General features: G+C 37.6%; 1 protein-coding gene and 1 long non-coding RNA gene across 12 annotated transcripts in view; one reads left to right on the top strand and one right to left on the bottom strand.

Annotated features, from left to right (window-relative positions):
- Window positions 1–25550, bottom strand: part of LOC111246162 (glycine receptor subunit alpha-3-like) — a 122228-nt gene that overhangs the window by 25319 nt on the left and 71359 nt on the right. For 7 of the 11 annotated variants that reach the window (XM_086984712.1, XM_086984714.1, XM_086984717.1 and 4 more), the window contains 4 exons: window positions 16665–16813; window positions 2697–2836; window positions 732–904; window positions 387–521 (listed from right to left, as the gene is read on the bottom strand). In XM_086984712.1, coding sequence (XP_086840838.1) covers window positions 387–521; window positions 732–904; window positions 2697–2836; window positions 16665–16813 — 597 coding nt within the window. Of the gene's footprint in view, window positions 1–386; window positions 522–731; window positions 905–2696; window positions 2837–12045; window positions 12114–16664; window positions 16814–17324; window positions 17967–18166; window positions 18208–25550 lie in introns of those variants that run through there. The other 4 variants (XM_086984719.1, XM_086984722.1, XM_086984720.1 and 1 more) reach the window with 3 other exon arrangements.
- Window positions 19039–22983, top strand: LOC147756582 (uncharacterized). Its single transcript, XR_015324576.1, has 2 exons — window positions 19039–19599; window positions 22576–22983. It is a non-coding gene; the product is annotated as an uncharacterized LOC147756582 (long non-coding RNA).

The following is a 25550-nucleotide window of genomic DNA, read 5'->3' as shown; positions in this document are numbered from 1 at the left end:
AAGACTTGTAATGTAGACAGTGATGGACAGAATAGGCGTATGAACGCAAATTGTTCTATAAGGCCAGGCGCTACACTGCCTAAAAATCCAATGATTTCACAGCTAAAGCTGATCAAGCCAAGCCTACTATGCCTCCCTCAACCTTAGAGCCTTCTTAAAGAGCTTTATTCTCATCTATAATGTATTTTTCCACAACGTATAAGTGCCAAGCTTACTATGACCAAAATTGGGTACGCATATCATAAAGCGATCCTGATAATAATAGACGAAGTGCTAAAAGGATTTCATATTTTAAACTACTTCATTTTCTGATAAGGCTTGGAATAATTAGAAATAAACTTGTCCAACTATTAATATTAACGTAACACCATTATCGGAACACTTGCCAGTGTCAACGGATCGGGTGAAGCTGCCATGCGTATGTCCGGTCAAGTCGAATTCGGGCAATTCGATAGGGCTTTCAATAACGATAGGTTTATGTTCCTGCCACGAAATACGGGTCTGGTCGATCGTTTGGGCATCTGTAATCCATGAAAAAATACCACTTACTGTTGCTATACGAGTACAGTAAGCGGTTAAGAAATTCCTTTTTTTGCCAGTCAAGTATATTTTGTGAAGCTCAAGGCTTTTTTTTGAAAGCTCTTTTTATTACAGTTTTTCACAGGTGTAAATTGGAAATTTAGTATATATGTAATTAGACAACTTGGCACGTGGTACAAGGCTGAACTTACAGGCTCCGAGGATGACGTTGCATTTTTGCGTGTCGAGCGGATAATAGCGAAAGACCATAACGCAAGCGAGACTAAGGGTGAGGCGCATCGAATAGAGTACCTGCCCGTCGGGGGCAATACGCACTAGCATGTTCGGCACCGTAACTCTGTGAAACGCCGCTCTCTTCACATTTCTACAACAAAAACAGTACGAGATTATGCAAAACTCAGTGTCGTTTATCAAAATGCTTCTTTGCTAAGAAAAAAATTAAAGAACAACTGTAATAATATAAGTGCTAAAGCGTCATATGTGTCTTAGTCCCACCCCGAACAGCGAACCAAGTTAGTCGATAGTGGCAGCAAGCTGAATCTACTTAAGTATTGATTTTGTATTTAAATGTAAGACTGTTCCGTAATTTTGTTATATAGATCGTTAAGACAGGTCCAAATAGATTCTAATAGACTCTTACCGCTCACAGCCATTGCAAGTTTAGGAAACACTCATTCCTAATGACATCGGTTATCCGGAAAAGAGTCAGATGCATGCCAAAGTTCGATTCTAAAAAGGGGCTCTACAATAAGCTATAACACATGTGCGAAGAAGGTGTTTACGTCGGGCACGGATAAGGGCGTCGAAAGCAGCGAAATTACAGCCACGCAACGATGTGTCTGATACAAATCTGGCTAAAGTTAAATCGTAGTCACTGCACAGGTAACCGAAAAGGGATTGAGTATTTAGCTCCCAAAAGTCTTTTGAATGGACAAATCTCTGAAGATTTATAACGGTCGATTTTTAAATAGAACCTTCAATTTTCAGTGACGATTGTATAATAGGACCTGTATACGAATTTATTGGCTGGCGCTAATCAAATAACTAATAAATATAAACAGAATGAACTTTTGGAACTCAATTTGACGAACACATTGACCTTTTATACATTGTTTTGTTACAAATATTCAAACAGAGCTGCGTTCCATGGGAACTTATGTAAACACATAACAAATTTACAAATATGATTCGCTATCCTAAGCTAGTTACAGAAACATTCTGTTTTGTTTTTTCAACTGATGGCTATGGACAATGTGATCGTAAGGCCAGTATATGAAGAGCGTTGAACAAACATATTACAATGTGCCAGTTAAGATATTTGCGATAAATGGTATTTACATTATACGTAACGTGCAAGATTAGCTAATCGATAGAAAAAAAATCATTGGATCTTCTCTGCTTTTTATTTGCATGTTCGAGTGTTACCTACGACCGGCACAATCATGCATCGCACCAGAACGTGATTGTCATTTTCAAGGCACTAGAAAGTTTAACTACACTAAACCGGTAGTAAATATACAACTGCAAAAAAAATTTTAGTCGATAGATGAGATAAACATTTCTGATATATCTAAAATGCATGTTATGGGGAATATAAGAATGACTTTGCGATCTCATCCGTTGACCAAGTTACCCTTACGACTTCTTCAAGCCTTTGTACCGGCCATCAGCGTACAGTGCACGTTCAATAGACAGACTATGCTAAAGGGTCAGCGTGCTATAAGTACTACGCATCATGCAACGCACGTCAGTTTCGAAATTCTCAGCGTCATGAGTGAACTTCACTCTATGTATGCATAACAGACTGTTGGCGGGCACTGAGGACCGGCGGAATTAGTTTGTACAATTGACCAGCTCTAAAGTATTAAGTATCGCGTAACTATTAAGAAGAAGATCTCGGTTACCAAATATTTTTCTTTTATTTTATCCCACTGTCTATGGTTGATAATTTTTTCGTTATAGTAATGAAAACTAACTGGACGCATAATAGAGAACAAACATGCTTCCTATCCGTGCGTGCCGCTTTGGCCTAGTTTCAATCCAAACCTTCAGCGTTTTAAGATAGCAAGATGCCAGCTCCTACGGATCAGTATTTCTCAATAAGGTACTATATATAGATTACATGATGGGATTTGATTAGCGGGATCAAAACAAACCTAAAGAAAAGATCAGGTTTCCAGATTTTCTCCATGAGGTCCTCTCCGTTAAGTGCAACGGTGGTGTTTATTCCGAAGCGACTCAGGTTGAGGCGCTTGTCATTCCATGACTGACGGAGATAGATGTCCATTCCATACTCCTGAAACGCATTAACAGAATTCATAGAACATAGGAGGTGTACGACATGGATGATATATGATTTTCATTTTTTTTTTTTTGGTATCTATATAATATCTGAAAATGATATTTTCTTTGGTTAGACTTTTTTTATGTAAATGTCACATAGCTGTGCTCCAGTCAACGAACCCTGCTTTTTCCAGCATCAGACGCAAATGTCTGGTCCATCGCGCTAACTCGTTAACATCACTAAAAATAAGGACATATAAATTAGCAAAGGATGATACCAAAGGCAAGATAGTACAAGTTGCATAAATAATGAAGCTAAATGGTACATTTAGGTAATTTCATTTCGTGGAAATGGCGATGTGGTTATACCCTAAGCTTTACACCAGATGCAGTACAACAGAATAAATGTAAAATCAAGGACTAGGGTATACCTCAACGAAAAGTCATTTTAAGCAAAATAGAATACGACCAAGTTTCATTCACAAAATTTAACTATTTTTATTGTTCAAGACACCCGCCTTCTGACCTGATATAACATACAGGCGGTGACTGTCTGTTCGCGGTGGGACCAAGTATTAGTAGTCGAGGCAGTCTAAATAGTATACACAAGCGCCTCGAGCAAAAAATGGCTACTTTTTAAATCACGCACTTCATATAAAAGAAAGGATTGCTAGGGACAAATGACATCGAAAATTATGTGTTCTACTTACCTTATCGCTATGGTATTCACATCCGTATGTTTCTAAACCGTGCTGCTCGTGAGCAAACCTGACTGACATACTGGTGTAAGCAGGTAACAATTACAAACTCTGACGCGCAATTAATTGTTGCTAAGCGCTCTAATATTCCTTTAACCTCGGAAAAACAAACCCTGATATTTCACTTTACTGAGTTGGTTACTAGCCTGCATGAGTACACTACGTTTCAACAAGTTTCCCTGACTTGTGCCTCAATTGTTATGACCTTCGATAAGCATCTTCGTATGGGGTAGATAATTAAGTGTCAGGCATCGTTTTATACGTATCTGCATGCACCGGTAATCTTTTTACAAAAATATACATAAGAACATATAGATAGATAAAAATATGTTTTTACCCTTATCATTTCTACGATTTAGACATCAATGTTATAGGGAATGTAATATGTCCTCTACCACTGAGCTAAATCCACTGAAAAAGCTTACTCCCTATCACAATAAGGAAATCTCAAGCACTTCTCAAAAGTTAAGATGATTCCCGGAAGACCATTTGAAATTATTAACAACTGAGAATTTCAACAAGGACATTATTAACGACTAACATGTTTATATAGATTATTTTTTTATCACAAAAAGTTTAAAAATAGTTTCTAAATAAATAGTTTTGTTTAATTTAAAATATTTATATATATATATATATATATATAAATATTAAAAAATTTATAAACAGTTTTATAACTGAAATATATAATATATGAATATATCTCCTTATGGTTGAAATACTAACTATATTTGAAACGTTTATATTTAAAATTTATCAAAGTAATAGAGAAGATAAAAATAAAACATACAGATGTCTTTCTACATTTAAGTGTTCATTAAATGGCAAAATCCCTATGATGTAGGACGATCCTTTTAATTTTTTTTTAAACTGCTCATATCAACGGCAATTTCCCTTCAATGGATTGACAATTAAGCCAGCGCTCCGCACCGGTTAAGTTCTATATGGAACTACAGTAGTTATGCCTAAGGTAAAGTGTTTTTTACCATTTATCTATACTGTGCTTTCTATCTGAATACAGAATAGCAAAATAATGCTTTTCAATGTAAGACGGAGTTGACGAATGGTATCTTCATAGTTCTTCACTCCCTAAAGACACGGATCTTTTTCGAATATGCCATAAGACATGCGAATAATCGCATTATTTTATAATTTGCAATCGCTTATTTATCATCGCACATTTATAATTGAGCTGAAAATAGTTATTTCTATAATTATATATATATATATATATATATATATATATATATATATATATTGTTTCGCTCTGGAAAAGCGTTTTTGAAATAACGTCGTGAACCCCTCTATTCTGTGGGGATAAACATAGTCACCAAAACAAGCCGACACAAAAAAACCAACAGAAAGAACAGGTCGCCTTATTTGAATTCAAATACCACTAGGGAGATTTTCGACAGCTCCAACATGATATCTATCCAATCGTCAGCAGGTTAATAAGTTCCGAATTTATCGGGACGTGAAAAGGGCCCCAAAGGCTCTGCTTCTGCCTACATGGGCAGATTTCTAAATTGAGATCATCACGTACTCGATTTCGCCACTCATTTTCCATATGAATTGATGTGATTATCAGTACATCCACCTAGCACGATCAACGGACAGAGCAAAATGCTACACCGGTTTTTCCTGGTGAAGCTTCGTTTTATAGCGATTTCTCCTCTATCGTTGAATCGGTTTGTGTAGAATAAGATGTCTAACCGCCGATAAATGATTGTTATTAATTTTAGATAGTACATTAAAGCAACATTTAAAATCACAGACCTTAGTCAAATTTATAGTAAAGAAATATGGCGGGCACAGCCTGTAGTAAATTCGATCTTTTAGTGACTTTAAAAGGGAGTTGTTATTTTGCGTCGTAGATCGGAGTCAATCCAAGAAATTAGCACTTAATCATCGCTTTGAATAAACCTTGAAGTCAGCAAAGCATACCTAGCCTACTGTTGCTATACCTAAAGTTGCTCCCATGTGGTCGTAATTCCTAAGCTGTTATGGACCTAGATAAACTTCTTGATTCATTATTCAATAGTCGTCAAGGTTTTGACACCTCTTGAAAGTTTTGGTGTGCATACTATTTTGTAAGGATGTAATACGTAGTTTTCTGTTTGTTTTTAGGGGCGCCAAGATGCATATCAGATTCACGATCGACTTTGCAACTCAGTTTCGCAATGGCTTGTTAGTTTATCTTTGTATGTTCTTAGAGGCCTTGCATGCCTCCAAGCCTCGGATAGACGAGGGTGCATGTGCGTCGTATCTAAATGTACATGCATATATACAAGACTGATAAAGAAATTCCAGCAACAGTGCCTGAAGCAGGAGTTTGTAAATGTCTTATATGAATATGCGGGACCTGATATTTGTAAGATTTAGTAACTATCGTGCATGGATTCTGCACGCAGCTCCAAAACTATAAGTTATTACACTGTTTTACCCATAGCGATCGATGAATGTTGTTTCTCTTGCAAGTCCTGTATACAGAGTAACTACTGTGACCGATGCAATTTATTACAGAATATTAGTTTCTATCTTCCTAGAAAAAAACATATACGTCTGAATTTTTTATGACAATATATTTAACTAGAACTACAAAATTCCTTCATCACTGGGTTGAATACAGCAATGTCAGTAAAGCCGTTCAGCCCTTACTCCCACGCTGTAATGAACCGCTACATTCTTTTATTGTGTGTGCGTCACTATGTGAATATGCGAAAGGCCGAACGTTAACGAAGCTTACTTGTTAGATGATATGAACTTAAGCCCTTAATTTCGGTATGAGACGGAGGAGACATGTTAAAACTGGTATTTCGGTAGCACATAGAAACATTCTCAACCGCTACTTGCTTGACTTTCAGAATCCTGTTTCCATTGTTGTTTAACTTTCTGAGTATCATAATAAACTCCATATATGAACTTGTTGGTTAGATGGTTGCTAAGACCATATGGAAGAGAAGAGTTGAGAAAGAGCTTAAATTTCATAATTAGTACATTTGCATAGTTTTGCAGAAATTCGAATGCTTTTAAATACTATATATAAAAATATGTGATACTTGCAGCCACTGTAAATTTTCACTTGAGACAAGTAAATGTACGCGTCACTTAGTTTGATATTTTGTTAATCATTCTTCATGGCCCAGTTCTTTCTATAAATGCAGTAATATCTGACCTGAGAACCAACTCATTGCATTTTATGAGAAATTCTTCCTATCTGTTAAGATTAGAGAGATGATCATCAAGTATCGTTATTTACTTCTGGACTTGTATCATCCAACGTCTTCATTTTTCGTACATAGTCAATTTCATGTTTTTTCTCCTCTTCGGATCTATCTGTATATATTTAAGCTAGAAATGTACACGAACAAACATTCGCAGTTTTCGCTTGCGGGTGATATGATAAACAGATGATGGAAGTGTATCTTTACGGGTTTCGATCATAAACTGTATGCTACATGCAGTAGCCTTCCACCAAGTTGGCATTTCAATATTCGGCTCGTATGCGAATATCTTCTTTAGGACAACCTTATTCGTTTAAAGTTGCCTCTCTAAAGGACTATCCCTTATTTAAATGAAGAAGCAGCGTTTGCCTACCGTTACCGGGTTTTGCCTCGCTCCGGAGCACCTCGATGTGCTTCTGTCTGAGAGAAAAATAAAAGCATCGGGTACTTGCTTCGCTGATTCGAGTTGTTCCCAGGTCAATTCCGCCTCTTAAAAAAGTATTCTCAACAGTTCAATTTCTCCAGCGCAATGTTTATGTATTGAAGCTGATAGTTCGAGATGTGATAGACCCGCATTTAACGTCGTCTCTAACCATAACTACCATATTGGTTGATATAGGGGCATTACCTGACTACTCGCTTCTATTTCTATTTTGAAAAAAAAAAGAACTCAGAACGACCTCGATTGAGAGGGGAGTGGGGGACGATCTCTATTGGGAACGAACAGATGCTGTTGCTGTTATCGAACTGCCTCTGGCGTAATATATATTGTCGCTTTAGTAGATGCTGTTGGATCCTTGCTCGTACAATTTTACTTTATCGAAGGTTGACTGCTACTCCTTCGGAAAAACGAAGTCAATTCACGACTTGGCCACCTCCACCTTGTAGGAAAGTATTGAAACTGTTTCAAGTTTGTACATCGATATATATAAATACAAACTGGCGTACATTTTGGCTGGCTGTTCGTTTTAATAAGCAAACGATTATCCGTTATATTATAAAAAATCTAGATTTTTTCTAACACAAAGCGACAAACTCGTCATGGCGAATGCAGAAATGTGAATGAGGATCTGCTATTGTCCGATAGTTTTGCTCCAGCCAAACCCCACTGCGCGTATAAACTTTATTGATCAGCCGAAATGCATAGTTAACTGTATTGCGGTTGAGTACCCGGTTTTTGCAGAGACAGAAGGAACTTCATATATACCACAGACATAAGACCACGCCGAAAAATATATTGAAAAGACTCTCCAACCAATTGAAGGGGCGCGAAATTGCACTACTGATGATTCTTCATTGTGCGTTTTACCGAACATAGTTAAAATAATAGGAAATACAGTGCTTAAATAAATAAAATACTTACATGGAGTCCTTCGATACCCAAGCGAGCAGCAAATTATTTCTCTGGGTGCGAAATCAAGTGCTAGAAATGACCGCTGATTTTCTCACAACCCAGCGGGAGGGGGGGGGGTAACCCACATTTTCAGTTTATATCTATCATCTCAGCTTTATATCTACTGAAGAAGATATCATATTCTCATAATTCATACAGAAAAGCGTAACCATACCTTTACCATATAAGAAAAAAAACCATTTGAATATTGAAATACTATAAGTGTGGATGCTGGCTGTGTAAAATGGCGGTCATATATCTTAAGCAACACGTCGTACAAAACTAAATCAGAATGAAGTTGATTCAATAAGCGCGTGAGCGTAATTTAGAATATGGACGTACAGTCGCCTCACAACCCGCTGCTTGATATATACGGGCATATATAAATATGAGGTATAAGTAAGAGTCCAACTAATATTGACACGACACGTCAGGTTGCTCAAAGGTACTAGTAATATTGATTTAACAAAGGCTGTGACCATATTCAGTTAAGAATTATTAAGACCATCAGTAAGGAGAATAGCAATTATTTTAAATAAACACATCTGTCAGGCTGTTTCCTTTGGCACTTGCAAAGATTTCAACGAAGTATGTTCTCGTTTAGGTGCAAGTAAAGACAAGCAACAATAATTGCGTCCCAACTTATCCCGAACATCATGCACATACATGTGCACTTGTATTATACTGGCAGGAAAAAACGTAGACGTAAGGGCTAGCGCCAATGAAGGACGTAGGAGAAGATAATATTCACAGCCGAATTCCAATGACGGTACCTCGTGTGAGGTCCGTAAAATGCATAAACAGTTGGCCTGCATTCAGGCCACCTTTCCGTACCGGTTACTTGAATCATGTCCCAATTGCTGCGTCTATTTTCTTCGAAGGAGAAGGCTTTCCCTTATCTCTTAACAACGCAAACAATTTTTGGCGAAGGTCCCTCACTTTCTCCCAATAACCAATTCCTTTGTGACCCGCAACTGTTTCGATGATTGGATCGATGCACAGGTGGGCTGCGTTCGAATGCAGAACGCGTAAGGGAAAGAGAATGAGGTATGAAAAACACACAAAATACGTTCTCACAGTTCAGCGAGAAACATCTGTATATACAAATATAAGGTGCACATTGTTAAACTGGCACTTCCTGGCATACGTACTCAATGAAATGGCTAGCGATAAGTGTTGCCTATGCCACAAGCAGATTGCAGACAAGCAATTTTCCTTTATGCCCAAAAAACTATCTGTGGGCCTGTGGCGGTGATCTTCGAAACGCAATACAACAATAACTCTCTCAAGGAGTTCGTGACACGAAAACATACCACTTGTCTGTGCTGTATGCCTCCGAAGTATCCTACTGTTTGCGTAGGCCATAATAACGGCGCAAGTATAAAGGCCTTTTGTACTGTGACGCCATTATAAAGATTACGTGCATATGGATGTTACGAACTCCACGTTGTTTAACATGCGTCTGTAGCTTAAACAGGCCCCTTCGTTTCAACAGCCTGCTATTGTTATATAACACAATATGATGCAGCAAGCCGGCGAACGGTGCTTTAAGTTTTCTTATGGTTCATCTAATTTGTAGGCTATGATAGTTGCCATCAGTTTCACCTACATTTTTTTCGCGAGAGACAATAACGGCCCCAGGTTACTTGGGGCTGGACTGTTAGTTAACGGCGACGCATAACTTCCGTATTTAATGGTATTTGAACGGGTCTCCAATAACATATTATTATAAAAACGACTACTAGTGCTAGTATATTAATGTCCATTTAGGTACATGCCTTTGCAACAAATATGTAATATTTTGATGATTTCCAGTCTCAGCTCACCAACCTTTTACAGTTTAGCACAGGGAAGGTAGCGTACCGAATACGCTTGCAAAGCAAATGGGTCTCGGTGTCTGATATAGTAAAGCTACTTTAGATAATCTAGACTATTTTCTCGTCCGATTTTATAGCTTCTGACTCTGCTTTTTCAGCTTAAATAACCGAGAGCCGTCTGCAAATAGTGCGATCTTTGGTAGAAATCAGGGAATGAAAAATTGCTTTGGTGCGTTCGCGAACTTTTCGCATAGACTCGTTTAGAGACGTAGTGCCAGTTATTATTTGTCACCCCAAAATCTTTAACTTTGACCTGTAGGCTTATAAATACAGTCGTTTCTGGATGTCGTTTTGAAATTCATCAGAAATAAACCTTCCTTTAAATGCAGCAAATTCTAGATAGATTTGACTCCCTATGTCTTTATACGAATGCGAGTCGTCTAATGGTTTGCTCTAACGTATGCTTGAAAAAAATGTATCGGACTTGTTTTTAATAATGCTAACGGCAAGTCGCTTTGTGCCACAGACTGACAGATAATTAACTCCTCAGATTCACTTATTGAAAAAATTAAACGTTTTCTATATCAGTCACGGATATCTGAATATTTTAATATGAATCGATGAAACAGAAGGCATTGTTGTTGCCATCCGTCAGCAATCAGCTCCACATATCTAGACCTTATGCTACATGTCGCACATAATATAACCCACATGATAAATCCTGAGGGCTCTATAGTGAGTAAGAAGGTTCAACTACGGTAGAAAGGGTGTACTACTTGACAGAGGCATCAAACGTGTAGATGTGTAAAGGTGTGTTCTAAAGGGTCCGCTATCATCGAGTTTATAACAACGTTTTCACATATTAATTGTAACTTTCCTTCTGTAATATCTTGAACTGTCCTTGATTTCTCATTAAATTCGAAGATGTAAAAATTTTGGTGTTCTGTTTTGAAGTAATGAGTAAAACATCTCGATATTTTCAGTTTAGTTCTCAATTTTTATGCAGCTTGCTTCGGTAGCAACTAACATTAGTAACTTCTTTAGCAATAACGGTAACTTCGTCATGCTTTATTCAACGGTCATAGTCGTTCACTAGAACCGAGAAAAAGGTTCAGTCATTCGAATAAAAAAGTTTAATCAACGCAGTAAGCTAAAATGGTAGATAACGTCAACCATAATTACTTAGGAGGCATACTGAATCTAATCAGTCATTCATCTTACGAAGCTTGAGCTAGCTACCTATGCGGTCTCGTACAACTTTACAGATACATATCAACAAAAACACAGCATTCAATTAATTGACTACAAACGAACGTCTTCTATTTAAAGTGTAAACTAATTGAAATTGGCCGCCATCTGCTACGCCAAAACTAGCGGGCACAGCTGCTGCAAAAATCATCGCCACTATCCAGTTAGTACTCTTCGCGGTAGTGTTTCCACCGGGAAGCTTACTACTCCTCAACGAAATTGGCGTAAGGCAAACTCAAAAAAGCCTCTGGCTAGGAAAAATAATTTATATTTATGCTTAGTTGCCGCTTAGTTTTTAACATCGCCAGCATATAGAATAATAGTGGTGTTTAAACATCACGATAATGATGTCGTAACAGCATGCACGACTCGTCCACTTGAACAGGCTCCCGTTTTTCAGTGTGTGCTGACACGACTTAGCATCACTGCGGGTGTCTAGCTTGCCTATTTTTTGTAACTCTACGTTTTTCTATAGGAATAAACGATACGCCTAACTAATATTTTCCAAATAGAATCATTGAATTGTGGTGGAAACCAAGCAATTAGTTAAGTTTTACTTTGCTTGCCGATCAATGATCGATTTCGCTCATGCAACTAAAATTTTATACACTCAGCAGGTAGCATTATTTCTTCTAGAAATTCTAGTTACAATTGTGAGGTAATGATAATTTTTTCGCGCACTTGCATAACCATATGACGTTTGATATATCATTTAGACTCCTAACCCATCTATAATACATATGGCATTCATTCGCACGTTACCAAAGGTGGCTACGACTTACCATATTAGCGGCAACGATGGGTCCAATGCTGTTGACGTGAATGTTTACTTTTACTTCAGTGGGGCGATCTAAATAAAAAGCAAATAGACGACACAAGCAACGGAAAACGACCGAAGAAAACAGTGAGAATTAGTTTCTGATTATGACGAGTTACATGATTGGGCTAAAGCCCATAAATAATACGGCACAATTTAAGACCAATCGGTTGTTATGTTATGCTTATCTATCTAATACGCCGCACACGAAGAGGAAGCGGAACATATTTAACCCAGAATCACTCCGCGCCAGCAGCAGCTTTGCGCATGACATTGAATAATGTAATAGTAATAATCATTACAACAGAGGACAAGATATCTATTCTCCCGCTGCCATTCGCCGTGGGATATCAATTATACGTTCCAGGGATATTCACAACAGCGTTTTGCCGACCTTGCTATACTACAGAAAAACATGCAGCCTACAAATAAATCTTGATCGAAGAACCTGCTACGCAAGTGGTACACTATAGGTATGATAATTTTTGAATCCAACGTGTCCTTTATACAAGGCTGCCGGTTCAGCTAACTGGAAGGCCCAACTGGGTCTATTCGTCAGGCCCACTCAACGGAACTACGGTGATAAAAATTTTAATTGCTTGTACATCAATGCATTTAAGAAGCCTAGATGTCTCTTGGAACGAATAGAGAAGTGAGAAAATGTTTACCTTAAAAAAATAATTGGCGTCCACATCACAGAAAACACACGTTCGTTCAATGTAGATGGTAGTCGTTGACTATCATGCAGAATATAGGAAGATATCGGTTACTTGATAGATACTAAGAGAATAAAAGTCTCGGCGACCTTTAATAGAGTCATCTATTAATACTTCTGTGCCAAAAATTTGATTCGAAGTTGTGAAATTGATTGTTTTCCTACTTTTGGCAGATTAATTTCCTGTTGCAGGAAGTCAAATGGTCGTTTCACTGTTATGATAGACTTTTTTTTATAGAACGAAACTCCCGTATTGCACAAGCGGTACAGAAAAATTTTAATTATTATTATTTTTTTCTGTATTATTTGAGATAGATAAAGTACAGACGGAAAAGAACGAAGTTGTTGTATCAATTTGGAACAAAACAGAAGATTTAAACGGTAATTAATGTAAGCACAAAGGCTTAGTTTGCTGCTATAAAAATATTCCACAACATAATTTTCCAATGAATGAATTAGAACACATATATAAATCGTGTCTCTTTTATAAGACACCGTAGATGTGTATAGTATCAAATAAGATACCAAAGATAAAACGTATAGTTAATAGTTGCAGCTGAGAAATGTTACCCATTATTGGCTTTTATACGGATACTGCAAAGATGATTACTTGAGCGATTCTATAGACACTGAGCGTCATGAAATTCTCTCAAAAAACTAAACTTTTTACAATTAACTCTGTTACAGTGCCCGACGATAAGCCTCTTTAGAATGATTACTCTATCGATATCGAAGGTCTTGGCTTCTCATCCCACGCGTATCATCCTTTTAGAGAGATATACCATAAATCGATTTAACAGAATCGATTTTGTGATTATTCGAGCGCGTGGTCTATATGACCGGCATGTTTTCGATATAACACTGTTCTTGGGAATTGTTTGCGTGCGGATCGAATACATTTAGTTATTTTTAGAATTTAAATGAAGGCTTTTCAGAGATAACTAATCTTGCTCTGCGAATCGCCTCAAAGTCGGTTAGTTTACGCTGCTAGTATATACAATACAGATTGTTCTTCTATTATATAGCTCGCATTTCGATGACTGCTCGGCAGCTGGTTTCATTTTTATTGTTTCCCCTAAAGTCTGCCTAAAAGTGCCGTCATCACCGTTACAATTATGTCGCGATGGCAAATAATAACAAAGATAGTAGATGTATTGTGAATGCAGATGCCATATTTTTTATTTCATCTACTTTTTAGCGCTGATTATTATCGTAGCTGCGATTCAGTTTTTAAATTCAATTCAAGATCCCTTATTTTCCTATAAAATATATCTTCGTCCATGCAACCATCGCACAATTACCCTAGAATGTATTTTAGGATTCGTATGATTATTTCACAAGATTGAGCGAAAGCATTAGGTGAAAATAGGCAAAAAATAATTCTCAATTTCGCAGAACACGAGCTTTAAGCAGAATTCCGAGTTGAAATGCTGTTGCGTATAGACGTCGAATAATTTCAACCGATTCCACATAGTTCATACTGAATTTACGTAGGTTGTCTGTATAAAAGAAGAAGAAATTCGACGCATGTTCTTATGGGACTCTAAAGGGAGGAAAATTATAGCTAAAGTAGCTCGCGCGGCGCTTTCAAAACCCATGTGCTGTTACGATCTTATTTGTTTTTAGGAATGAACTTTTCGGGATGTGTGAACGCAATTGAATTATCTATAAAAACCTAGATTCGTTATTTACGGTTGAAGCGTATACACTTGAATTGAACACGATGTTCAGGACAAGTTCATTCCGATATAACGATAGATGACCTTTACCGTGACTTGGGCCTGCCGCCCGAAAAGAAATTGTTTTTTCATTACAATAGCTCCGAAATATTCAGGCCAATATCCTGTTTTATCGACATAGTGAAAACTACTCGCTACCTTTGCTGACACGAGAAAAATAGCTGTAGAATAGCAATAAAACGATAGATTGCTTCTATCGCTTTAGTTGTAAATGCTTTCGAAGTTCTATAACTTTGTCGGTTAATACTTGGTGCTCATGAGGCACGCTGGCCACAGTTGAAACCGATATGAAAAATAGCCATATGGCGTTCATGGAAACGAATTGCGCAGCAAAGAAGTGTACCGTAACCACAGTTAAGCGATGATCCCACCGATACCGTGTGTAAAATCAGATCGGAAGTCGATAGCTGATTTTTCTAGTGTGAAGACATTCATCAGTTGCAAGTATTTTCGAGCACTTCTTTTAATGGAATGAAACCTTATGAATATTCTGTAAGGCGGACATCGACCTGCCCCAGTATATTCTAATGCAGTTGGCAATATCTCATTGTTATTTCCCTCCACGATTGCTAGCTCTATTGTCCCGTGTAGTGTATATAGCAACACTTACACCTGGAAGAATATTCGCTTTATATGACATAGGCATATAGTGAAAAATTCTTTATGTAAGATGTAGCAGTCCTACTTTGTCAGTATATTGTATTTTATTTGGATTTGGTATGAAAGGTTCGGTTTGCCGGATCGTTTGAGTTGCACCATGCCCGATACATAGGTCTTAGTTAAAACCATATGTACCTATAAGATATTTAACCGTAAGTGGAACATGATGGAACCAAAGCCGAGATTGAATCTAAGTTCACTTCGTAGACAATATAGAATGCATATATTAGCACTGGCCGGTATTTCATATATAGAATGCTAGAAACGTTTTTGACCGAAATCGCCACGCAATAGCTGACTAGTAATATGATCAACAAAAAAACCTGTCTTTGAATAATAACAGTGTATCGTTTAATGTGAAAATCAATTAGGGGTTTGACCTACCATATCAATACATCGCGTTAACAAGACGTTTCTATGTAGCGTTAAGAGTTGAAGACCGAGCTAGAAAAGAGGTCGAATAGCACAGCTTTCGAAAACCATTTTCGTCAATATTCTATTAAAAAACTGTGATGTTCTTAGTTTTCGGGTGATTTTAGATCGGGCTTAGAATTTTATATGTATCTTTGTTGTGAGATAGTTCGTTCAGTACCGGCGTGATGATTTGTAGGATTCGTATTTCGAGCTGCCGATTTATGAGAATATGCGTCGACTAAATTTATTAAGTATGCTATCGTAGCCAAGGGGTAGTCTTTTCTATAACTATAATCCTTATATTGATCGAATCGATAAAAGGGATGAACCAGTTTCGCGCTCTAGTGCTAGAAGCAGGTTATTGAAGTATTGTGGGCCATATTAGCGTACAGGCTACACTCTACTATCATAGTTCTATTCTCAGTTAGCGCTCCTCTGATGCCATTGAAACGTTAAAGATCTGTGAAGCATCATCGAATTAAAGATTGATATTTACTTGCGTTCTCATTAAACGTCTGTTCTTCGATAACTATTTATAAAAAATTAAATTTTTGTGCGCGTGCATCGACTAATACCATGTCAATAAAGAATCCAGACGTAATTCGAGTTGGAAAAAATGGAAATGGTTTGAATGTTTTAGCCATCATTTGCGTTGTTTCATCGGCAACGTTATGCGCATGATGAACTTAAACCGAAATATTTGAATTATTAAGGTTATCAGTAATTCAATAAATTATGTTGGGTGTGAATGAACAGATCCAGTTAGGATTTATATAATGAATCGTCTCCTACTTGGGGCAGACGGTAGCTGTACCCTTTTTTTTCATCATTTCTGTAATTTATAACAGCAGAACTCTGGCAGATATACGCTCTTTTTTGTAAAGTATATCGTCTTCATAAGGGGTAACATGTTGATCGACGTTAAAACTTATTATTTTAGTGGAATATTTGTCATTAACTAATGCACATAAGAGGTGGCCTATCATCAGGTACTTTCAAAAAAAACAACAGAAATTAAAGAGTCAAAATTTATATAGGTACCATTTATTTACTTACTCTCGCCATATGTGGGCCATGCGCGTTTATCGTAGCCCTCGAGCACTTTATCGAGAAAAGCGAGTCTGTGCGTTTTAGCATAATTCGGACTTTGTTCCTGCTGGTGGGAAATCGGAGCGTCGCCTTGATAATCTGCCTCAAAGTCATTGCTGAAATTACGAGAGACAAAAGTTAACTGTCAATGATTTATACTATATTAAATTCTATTAAATTTCACAACATGCCAACAATGAATGAAATATTTTTCCCTTTTCCCGTGGAATTATTTTTTGTTGCTTTCATTAATGTGTTTTTAGTAAAAAAAAAAGTGTAAGCATAATTCCTTGTTTTAACGAAATGATGATAAGGTATCATCGGGCGACTATAGCGTATGTAACTCTTCATTTGAATATTAAACGTGGCCCGAGACGACTACTACGTCTACTTGCTCATGTAGTAATCTTATAAATACATCTAATAGGAAATAAGCTTATTTGAATTATGTTAATATTTCGTTTAAGATATAAGTTTGGAAACACACGCGTCTGGTAGCTATATATTATTAGCTTCAGGGGATCGGACACATGTACATTCCACTTACAAAAAACATTGAAATAAACACAGTCGAGTAGTAAATCAATAATAGTGTATTTTCTGTTGAGATAATCATATTTGACTTGCCATTAAAGGTATTATTCACAAGAAGTTTTATTAGTTCAGCTGAACAAAAGATATTCAGGTCAAAGTCTCTCTCTAATACACACACACACTCTAAACCTTCTGTAAATCCGACCATATCGTTAAAACTGCAACAGCTTGTAGCAACGGTACTGTTGTCCGTGAAATCTGAATGACGTCTTGTAGATGGACTAATAGCTTTACGATGCACTTTTTTCAGTGTTTACGGCCCGATTTTATAAATTCTCAAAATGTGTCCACGAAACGAGCTCGTCATCTAATACACAAATGACGGGGGCAATAATTTATTTATTTTACACTTTTAGCGTTTGGAACATGTTGCAATGACCTCCGTTGTCTAAGCGAGGCCTAAACCTTTATTAGTAATGCATGTGTTATTGTCAAATTAAGGCGAAGGTCATGTTTGTCTTCTTAGATAGTAGCTTGGGGACGTCTTAAATGTTTTTTTTCTACAAGGTGCTGAACTGAGAAAAACACTCTATTATTGCCCTTTTGTTCCGCATTGGGCCACGATGTTCCTGTTACAATGATTCAGTCACCGCTAAGACACTTCCAGTAGAAACAAACAATGTAACTTCGGGAAAGCATGTATATGTCCTATGACAAAGGCAGTTATTCAGACTATCGTCTCTGCAACGTCTGAGAGAGAAGACGTTTTTCTCAAGCTACGCGCAGCATAAACAAAGTAAGGATGCGCTTAATGAAAACAAAGGACGCAAATGTATTAAGCATAAAAATTAATAAATAACATACACTGGTAACCGTTGTACAGTGACGCAAAAAGCTTCTTAATTTCAAAAATATCATACGTATACATATCATACATTGCGGGCGCGAAGGACATGGCTAGGTAGCGATCCGTAATCTGTAAAGAAAGTACTACATTTAGTTTGTTGTGGCCCAGCTAGGTGTGTTTATTGGCATTCGTGAACAAATGTATATTGGATGAATGATTATCGGGCTCTATACACGCATATACAGTTCGATCAGATAAGCGAAACAGAGAAATGCCTTTGGCTGTTACGTGGTCAATAGTGATTCTCAAAATTGGGTCCGGTTCAAGTAAGTGAAGTCAGTTGTGTCGGAACTGTACCTTCTCGAGAAACGCAGATACTGACAAATAGAAGCCCCACATAGTTTTACCATAAAGGCTCTACAGGATAGTGAGCCTTTCGTAGTCCAGTTGATTATTATCATATAACCATATTAGGTTTGTTGTTGTTGTCAGACGTGAGCTCCAACAGCATCTACAGGTCACTGCATGCATTGTTGAATCGGATTGTCGAAAGCCCGATAATCGAAAAACATATTTTCCTAGTTACCTTTGGCCTTCATAGCTTAATGTGGCCTAGGCTATGGAGTTCAGTAGAAAAGAAGATTTTCTGGAAGCGTTGGAAATGTTGGCCATCTTATTAGTAGTAAGTTTTCTTCATACCCATTATTTATACGTTTGACTTTCATAATATTGCTATTTATTATTTAAGCCATTATGAAATTGTTTAAACAACTGAACAATGAGTACTTTAAAATTGGCGGGCTACTCATCTGCATATCAATTTAAACTTAGTTTGCTTTGATCCACAGGCCTTATTTGGCTTTGGAATTGCTATTGTCACGATATGGCTTTCTTCAGAGAAATCGATAGGCCAATTTTCTTATTTTCAGGCTTAAGTTGTTTCGCTTCACGATTTCTCAAACACAAGTGGACATAGAAGGTTCTTTCACGGCAACGTCGAAGGTATGGCACAAATACTAAATAACACATTGGATTGTGAAAACCAAGTCAGTTTAACCAAGTCATAGATCAAATCCCGCTTATTTTCATTACTATTCTTTTTTCCCTAGTATATAGTGTCCGAGGCGCCTGCCACAGCTGTGCAATCATGATTCATGTTATTGTCCTATAGTGAATATCCGCACCTGAGGATCTACAAACACACATATATTTGTGTAAACTATATCTGTTTTATGATTCAGCCAGATTCGTATCCAGATAGGTAGAGAATGTACCTATAGCTTGATGTGCTATAAATACGTGGCCCTTTGTGCACTCTGTCCAGCTGCCAGCTTGAATGAAAAAGCATGATTCCACTTTCGGTTGGGTCTAAATAAACTCTGAGCACTTCTTAAGTTCCGCATAAAACCTACCTATTTGCATTCGTAACGTGTCTTGATTTGACGTCATCGAATTTCGCAAGACTTCTAGATGACGTTAGGACGAGATCCGCAAGAGGCATTGCATTAATCCCGATGCAAGGTAAGCTATATTTGCCAATGTACGTTCTTCTACTAGGTTGAATCTTGACGCGAAAAGTGCTATATCCTTTTCTCACTCTTTCCAATTCAATCTGCTGGGCTTCGTTTCCGAAGGGGTTATGATCTTACGGTTTTGACTAGTTTACAGATATGATTTAGTAATGGCTGTCATGAAAAAGAATACACTAATATACGTAGGATTTAGTTTTTAAAATTTGCATGATTAAAACTATTGAAGGATCGCAACCCTTAATAGGTATTGTTTTATTCGAATGTGAGCTTGCTAAAGTAGTTGGGTATTTCATGCTTAATTTGCATTGTTTTTGAAAACTGGCTACTTTCAAAACCTCTGGACTGAACCCGCCGATTCAATTCTGAGAAGCGTCAAATAAAGGTAATCTATTAAATTGATGGAGTTCTTAATATAGGCTGATTTAATGATTCTGACATCTCACGCGATTTAATCGTCATTCTTTTACTGGAAAGAGTATTGTCGCGAGGTTGTTAACGTTAAAATGAAGCTAATAAAAATAATTCATTTTGTTAAAGTTAATCTATTGAACCTCCAATACTATTTACATGCTAACCTATGTTGAATAGACAGAACAAAGGCCCTACTACTGTGTTGACTTACATCTATTTCAAATCTAAAAAATAAAAAAGAAGAATGATGTTTTTAGCATTTTTTTTATTTGACTACTATTAACGTCATCAAAAGAGAAGGGTTCGATTTTATACCTATTATCAACGGATCAGAATTTACCGACGAAACAGACTCGAAATGTGATTAAATCCATCGCTTAATTTGATGAAACGTCTCGTGTAACTAGTCTTGCTGCCGTTATTATAAGATATATCAGTTTTCTGGCAGGTAAAGATAATGGGGATACGGAGTAAGTACGTGTCTGACAAAGCGACCCAGTGAAAGAATCAAAAGACAGATCCGCATGCTTGTCTCCAGCGTGTATCTGGTTATTTCCAACAATTATTCTTTAACATTACGATAAGTTTTGTGTCGTTCGAAAAGCCCTTAAATACATTGTATATTGCGGGAAATCGTAAGCATTTATCACTCCAGTAACTGTAGCGGCAGGCCTTTAAAAAACATCCATCTAACAAGTCATCATGCTACTCATTTTTAGTATATGTACAGAATAGGCGATCGGCATCATTATAATATAAACGTATGTGCCGTAATTACTACAGAGGTTGTCCAACAAATGCAACAGTTATTATATCGCCAATAGGTGCTTGCTAGGAGGCCCGCAAAAACCCCGCCAATCAAGTTTTAACTTTCGAATCTGGATAACGATAATATACATGGAAATATTTTCGGTTTATCCACAACCGAAGCAGACCTGTCTTCGTACGTGTCCTCATTTAAATATTGGTAAGAGCTTCCGACGACGTTACTAATAGATGTCAAAATTCAAGGGAGGTTCTTTTTGTGCTCCCAGTAATAGCATATCGTCCGGCATTCAACTGTCTAACTAAACTCTTCAAAGAAACAACACCTCTTTATGGGAAAATTGTTCGGTTATGGAAGTTTCTTCAAGGCAAGGCTAAGTAAGATAGGCTAGCTAATACAAGACATTATTTCCTTCTAAAGCAGAATAGCTTATTGCATAGGACGGTAAGACAGGCTAGCTACAATGGCGTACAATGGGTGACAAATATGGCAGACCAAAAATACTAATCTAGGTGGGCATTGCGGCACCGTTTGAATGCGCTTGGAATCGCTCACATTAGGTAAGCAGTTGCAAGCGAGATTTTCTAGAAAACGTTATCAGCCATTGCTTTCCACGAATAGAATGATGAGCTCATCTTCTTCATTTTTGTTACAAGCTAATTTAGCTCAATTGTGATGGTACGTGGTCGCTCGTTCCTTTGCCCAGCTCCATTCTGTTGCGTTTTCGAAGAACCAAAACACTAGTGGGTGCTCTTTAAGTGAAGAGGATGCGTCGCGTAAAGCCTCGCTTATCGCCTGATTGCGACTTGCGTCCGAAGTTCTTGTACTTCGCCACTACATTGCACGCAGGAGCTTACTAAAGGTGTCCTGCATGTTTCCTCTATGGTGTTGAGTCGTCCGAACACTATCGGGATGAGTGACTGCTTCGCAGGATTGTAGCGGTGAAAGAGTTCCCGGTTGAGAAATGGAGCACTGGCTGAAAATGTGGCCGAGCATATTTAGGCCAAAGGTTCTTGCAATTTAGGCGCCAGCGAATTTAGGTGAATACAAATTAAATAGAATCCAACGAGTATAATGACACGTTTGTAAACACGATAACTGACAGGCGTTATCAAAACATAGCAAACGAAAGATTTCAGAGGGCCAGGGAATACGATCGATAGCTAGACATCAAGCCAAATCTTTACCTAATCAATAGACGGCAATGATTTTCTTTAAGCTTACTCAATCGCTTATTAGTCTCTCATACACAATATTTAGATTGGTGACACGACTCGTAGCGTTAGTATGGGACTATTTGAGAGTTTGACTATTCTACCAAGCACTTTTTTTCTACACAGCAGATTTACAAATAGCTTCATTATCTAGCAGACATATCACAGGCTCTACTTTCATGCACTACGTTATATAGTTTCGTAAAGAACGAGAGAGAATTTCGTTACATAAACGGAAACGATAAAGAGCCTAATAAAATAGAAGAACTATCGCTAACTATTTTTTGGACCGGAAAGACCACGCTGATAGGCTTAGTTCGATTCTGATCGTAATTATTTATTTTAGCCATTAACGGTACTATGCAAATTAGTTCGAGGAATGAAGATCTGCTTTATGTGATGCATGCCTTCGTTCACTGCATGATCTACTAAACAATCGTCTGCTTTAGCAAATACATGAACGCTGTCATTACGCTCGCCATTACAACGTATTTATTTCACTAACATACGGTGCACGATTCTAGCTAAAAGCGTCCGCTTGTATCTGAGCAGTTTTGTCCATCTCTTTCATAAGTATGTGACTGCATGCAGACGGGCCTCCGCATAGTGACTGGACGAGCGATGAGGAATTGTGCGTTTAACGTATGAGTGTAGCAGTTTACGCATGAAGTTCGCCCTTTTACGACTGCGCGGAACTGCTAGTCAGAAAAACGCAGCAGAAAAAATAAGCAGACCAAACGCTGGAGCGGTCATAAAGTATCTAAGAAAAAGCTTGCAGTCACGGTCCTACTAAAACTTTCGTGGGCAAACTCTACAGCAGCATGCTTTGCCCGTTGAAGCTTGCTCCCTAAACTCTAAACCTGACCGGCGTCAGCCGTTAGCTGTGTCCAGCGATTCCATCTTCAATAAACTTACGTCAACTACTTGCAACCGATATGTATCTAAATAAAGCTTAAAAGAGTTTTATGTTTAAGACTACGAAGTGAAGCTTTGGTTTACTTTTAGTATGTAACGAATCGCTAAAGCAGGACCGAATGTAAAACTCGGAAATATTTGTTAGCGCGAAACGAAGCGCATAGCTATCCTAAGTTTTTAATTTAACCTCACTAAGTGACCCGAGGGTTTAGTAGGTGCCGCCACGCTATCACTCGCGGGCATTGTTTAAGCCCTCAACTATGTAAAACAATTCCAACTTCAACTAAGCTTTGCTAACCTCTTTTGATGCGAACGCTACTTATACAGTATACGTATATGATCTAAAAGTATGCTCTCATTTCATTAAGCAGTAGGAAGGTTTGCGCATTAGATAATAATCCAATTCAGTATTAGTTACAACGGCATAGAAGTATAAAAGCAGTATTAAAAACAATGAAAAATAACAAGACCACTTACCTTCAAAAGATCTATGTGTAATGGAAATATTTTATAAACTTCTTTAACTTAAGCTTTTCAAGTTATGCATCATGTGCAAATCTTAACTATGGTGATTCATGACAAATAAATGAATAACTATGTAGACGTCCCACCATAACCAGATGTTGGTAAATTACTGTTTTACTAAGACAAAGATAACTCTAGATCTAATCCTCAGAAACATGATGCAAAACGTCTGAAGCAAGTTTGCCGCGATAATTATTATTTTGTGGGTTACACCGTAATACGCTGATATAATTAACCATTGTAGGGTACACATCCAAATACTGGGCGTACCTAACTGGCCATGTTCCAATGAGAAGCAATTGTCAAAAGACGGTTAAACCATGACATTGTAAATATCTCATCCAGAGATACAGCAGGCAAACTTAAAGTGGTAGAAAGTTATCATCCGATTTCGATCTGAGTGATCAGAATTCAACTCAAGGGAGGACAGAAAGATGATTTCGATCATAAAAGCCGTCATGTCGTGACGCGTGTCGATAATAAATGTCGCTAACTTACTCTGAACTGGGACAGAAAAAACATAATTGGCCTGCAGGGATGGCTTTGATCAATGTGCCGTTATTAAAGTGAATACCAAGCGGTACTAATCGCATTGAAAAGAGCGTCTAAATAGAATATGACTTAAAACTATTCGGTTTGTAACATCATATGAATAGTGACATTATAAATTACCCACTAACCAAGGAAGAAAGCCGGAAGTTGCCATCTATATGGTATGAACTTCAGAAACGTATTGAAATACGCGCTAGATTTGAATTACTTTAATCGCGAATAGTTGGATCTGAAAGAGCTGTCCAGCGAAGGTCGAACACCCATAAAAGTCTTCGCTTGATTGACATTGATATGTATATCTAAAACAGGCCGATGTCGATCGGTGCACACCGGCGAGATTTATTTATCACATCACTAAACAAATGGGCCTTTATAAAAATTTTATCCAGTAACTGGATGGACCTACTTAACCAAGCACCGCTAAGCCAATTATTAATTACGATGCAATTAATCGGCTGAGCAGACTCTGCAGGCTGTCCAGTGGTCCAGCAAGCTGAAGCGCCCCGTGACGAGAAGAAACTCGTATTTTAGGTGTCCGGACCGTAACCTGTCTGATCAATAACAATATGGTTTTATTATGGCAGTTGACTTGTAATCGGCTCTAATTCTGTAGAAAAATAAAAGATAATTTACTGACTGTCGAGTGTGTACTGTCAACGTTGAAGCTGCTCACACGAAACGTTTCATGAAATTTTGTTTCATAGAAATATTATATAGATAATATATAGAAATATTCCTGCTGCCAGTATCCCAAAGCTGCAATAGAGTCACCCCTAATAAAGGTCACTTCGGTGAAATGTCTTTGCGCGTACCTAAGACGTCCTAGTATTCACACTGAGATGGTACAGTGGTAAAAGATGCGCCTACCAAACTAAAGAATACCGAATGAGGTGGTTTAAGTCTGAATCAAACGTAGACATACGGTCTCGTGCTTAAAAGAGCCATCCGTCTGAACAAATCTTTAATGCTAGCACGCGTCGACATCAAAACATTCGTTTATATTTCTAAATATTTTTGATGTATGATTTTTTTGTGTATACGTCTGGTCTGAGGTAAAATCGAGGTTGTGCAAATTGTCCTCTTGAAACGCCAATCACCTAAACACTGAATATCGAAAACTCTCAATTATGAAGCAATAATTATTACTGGTTATAAGGTACTCTATAAACTGAGTACCATAATGCATTATAAATATTACATTTTATGAATACTAAAATAATATTGACAGCAGGCGGGGCTAACGGATAAATCTGCTCATACTGTGGGAATATCTGGCCTTACAAGCTGTAAAGAAATACCTGCGTTATCCGAGTTCGAACTGTAGAGTAATTGGTTACGTATTGAAATCGAAACCCAATTTACCCATGAAATATTTTAATTGATAATGAATTTACCCAACTACGCATGAAATTGTGAATCTCGAGTGGCGCTACGGTAGCTTTTAGGGTTAACATCGACGCGGAATACTGGCCGATGATCATATGTCAATCTAGGCCATAATGTTTAGGACAATGGTGAATATCAAAGCGGGTACACTGTGTCCTACATAAATTGTAT

The sequence above is a fragment of the Varroa destructor genome, unplaced genomic scaffold (genome assembly GCF_002443255.2).
Source record: "Varroa destructor unplaced genomic scaffold, Vdes_3.0 BEIS01000003.1, whole genome shotgun sequence".
Taxonomy (NCBI): Eukaryota; Metazoa; Arthropoda; class Arachnida; order Mesostigmata; family Varroidae; genus Varroa; species Varroa destructor.
The sequence above is the reverse complement of the archived record's forward strand: the minus strand, read 5'-3'. Positions and strand labels throughout refer to the sequence as shown.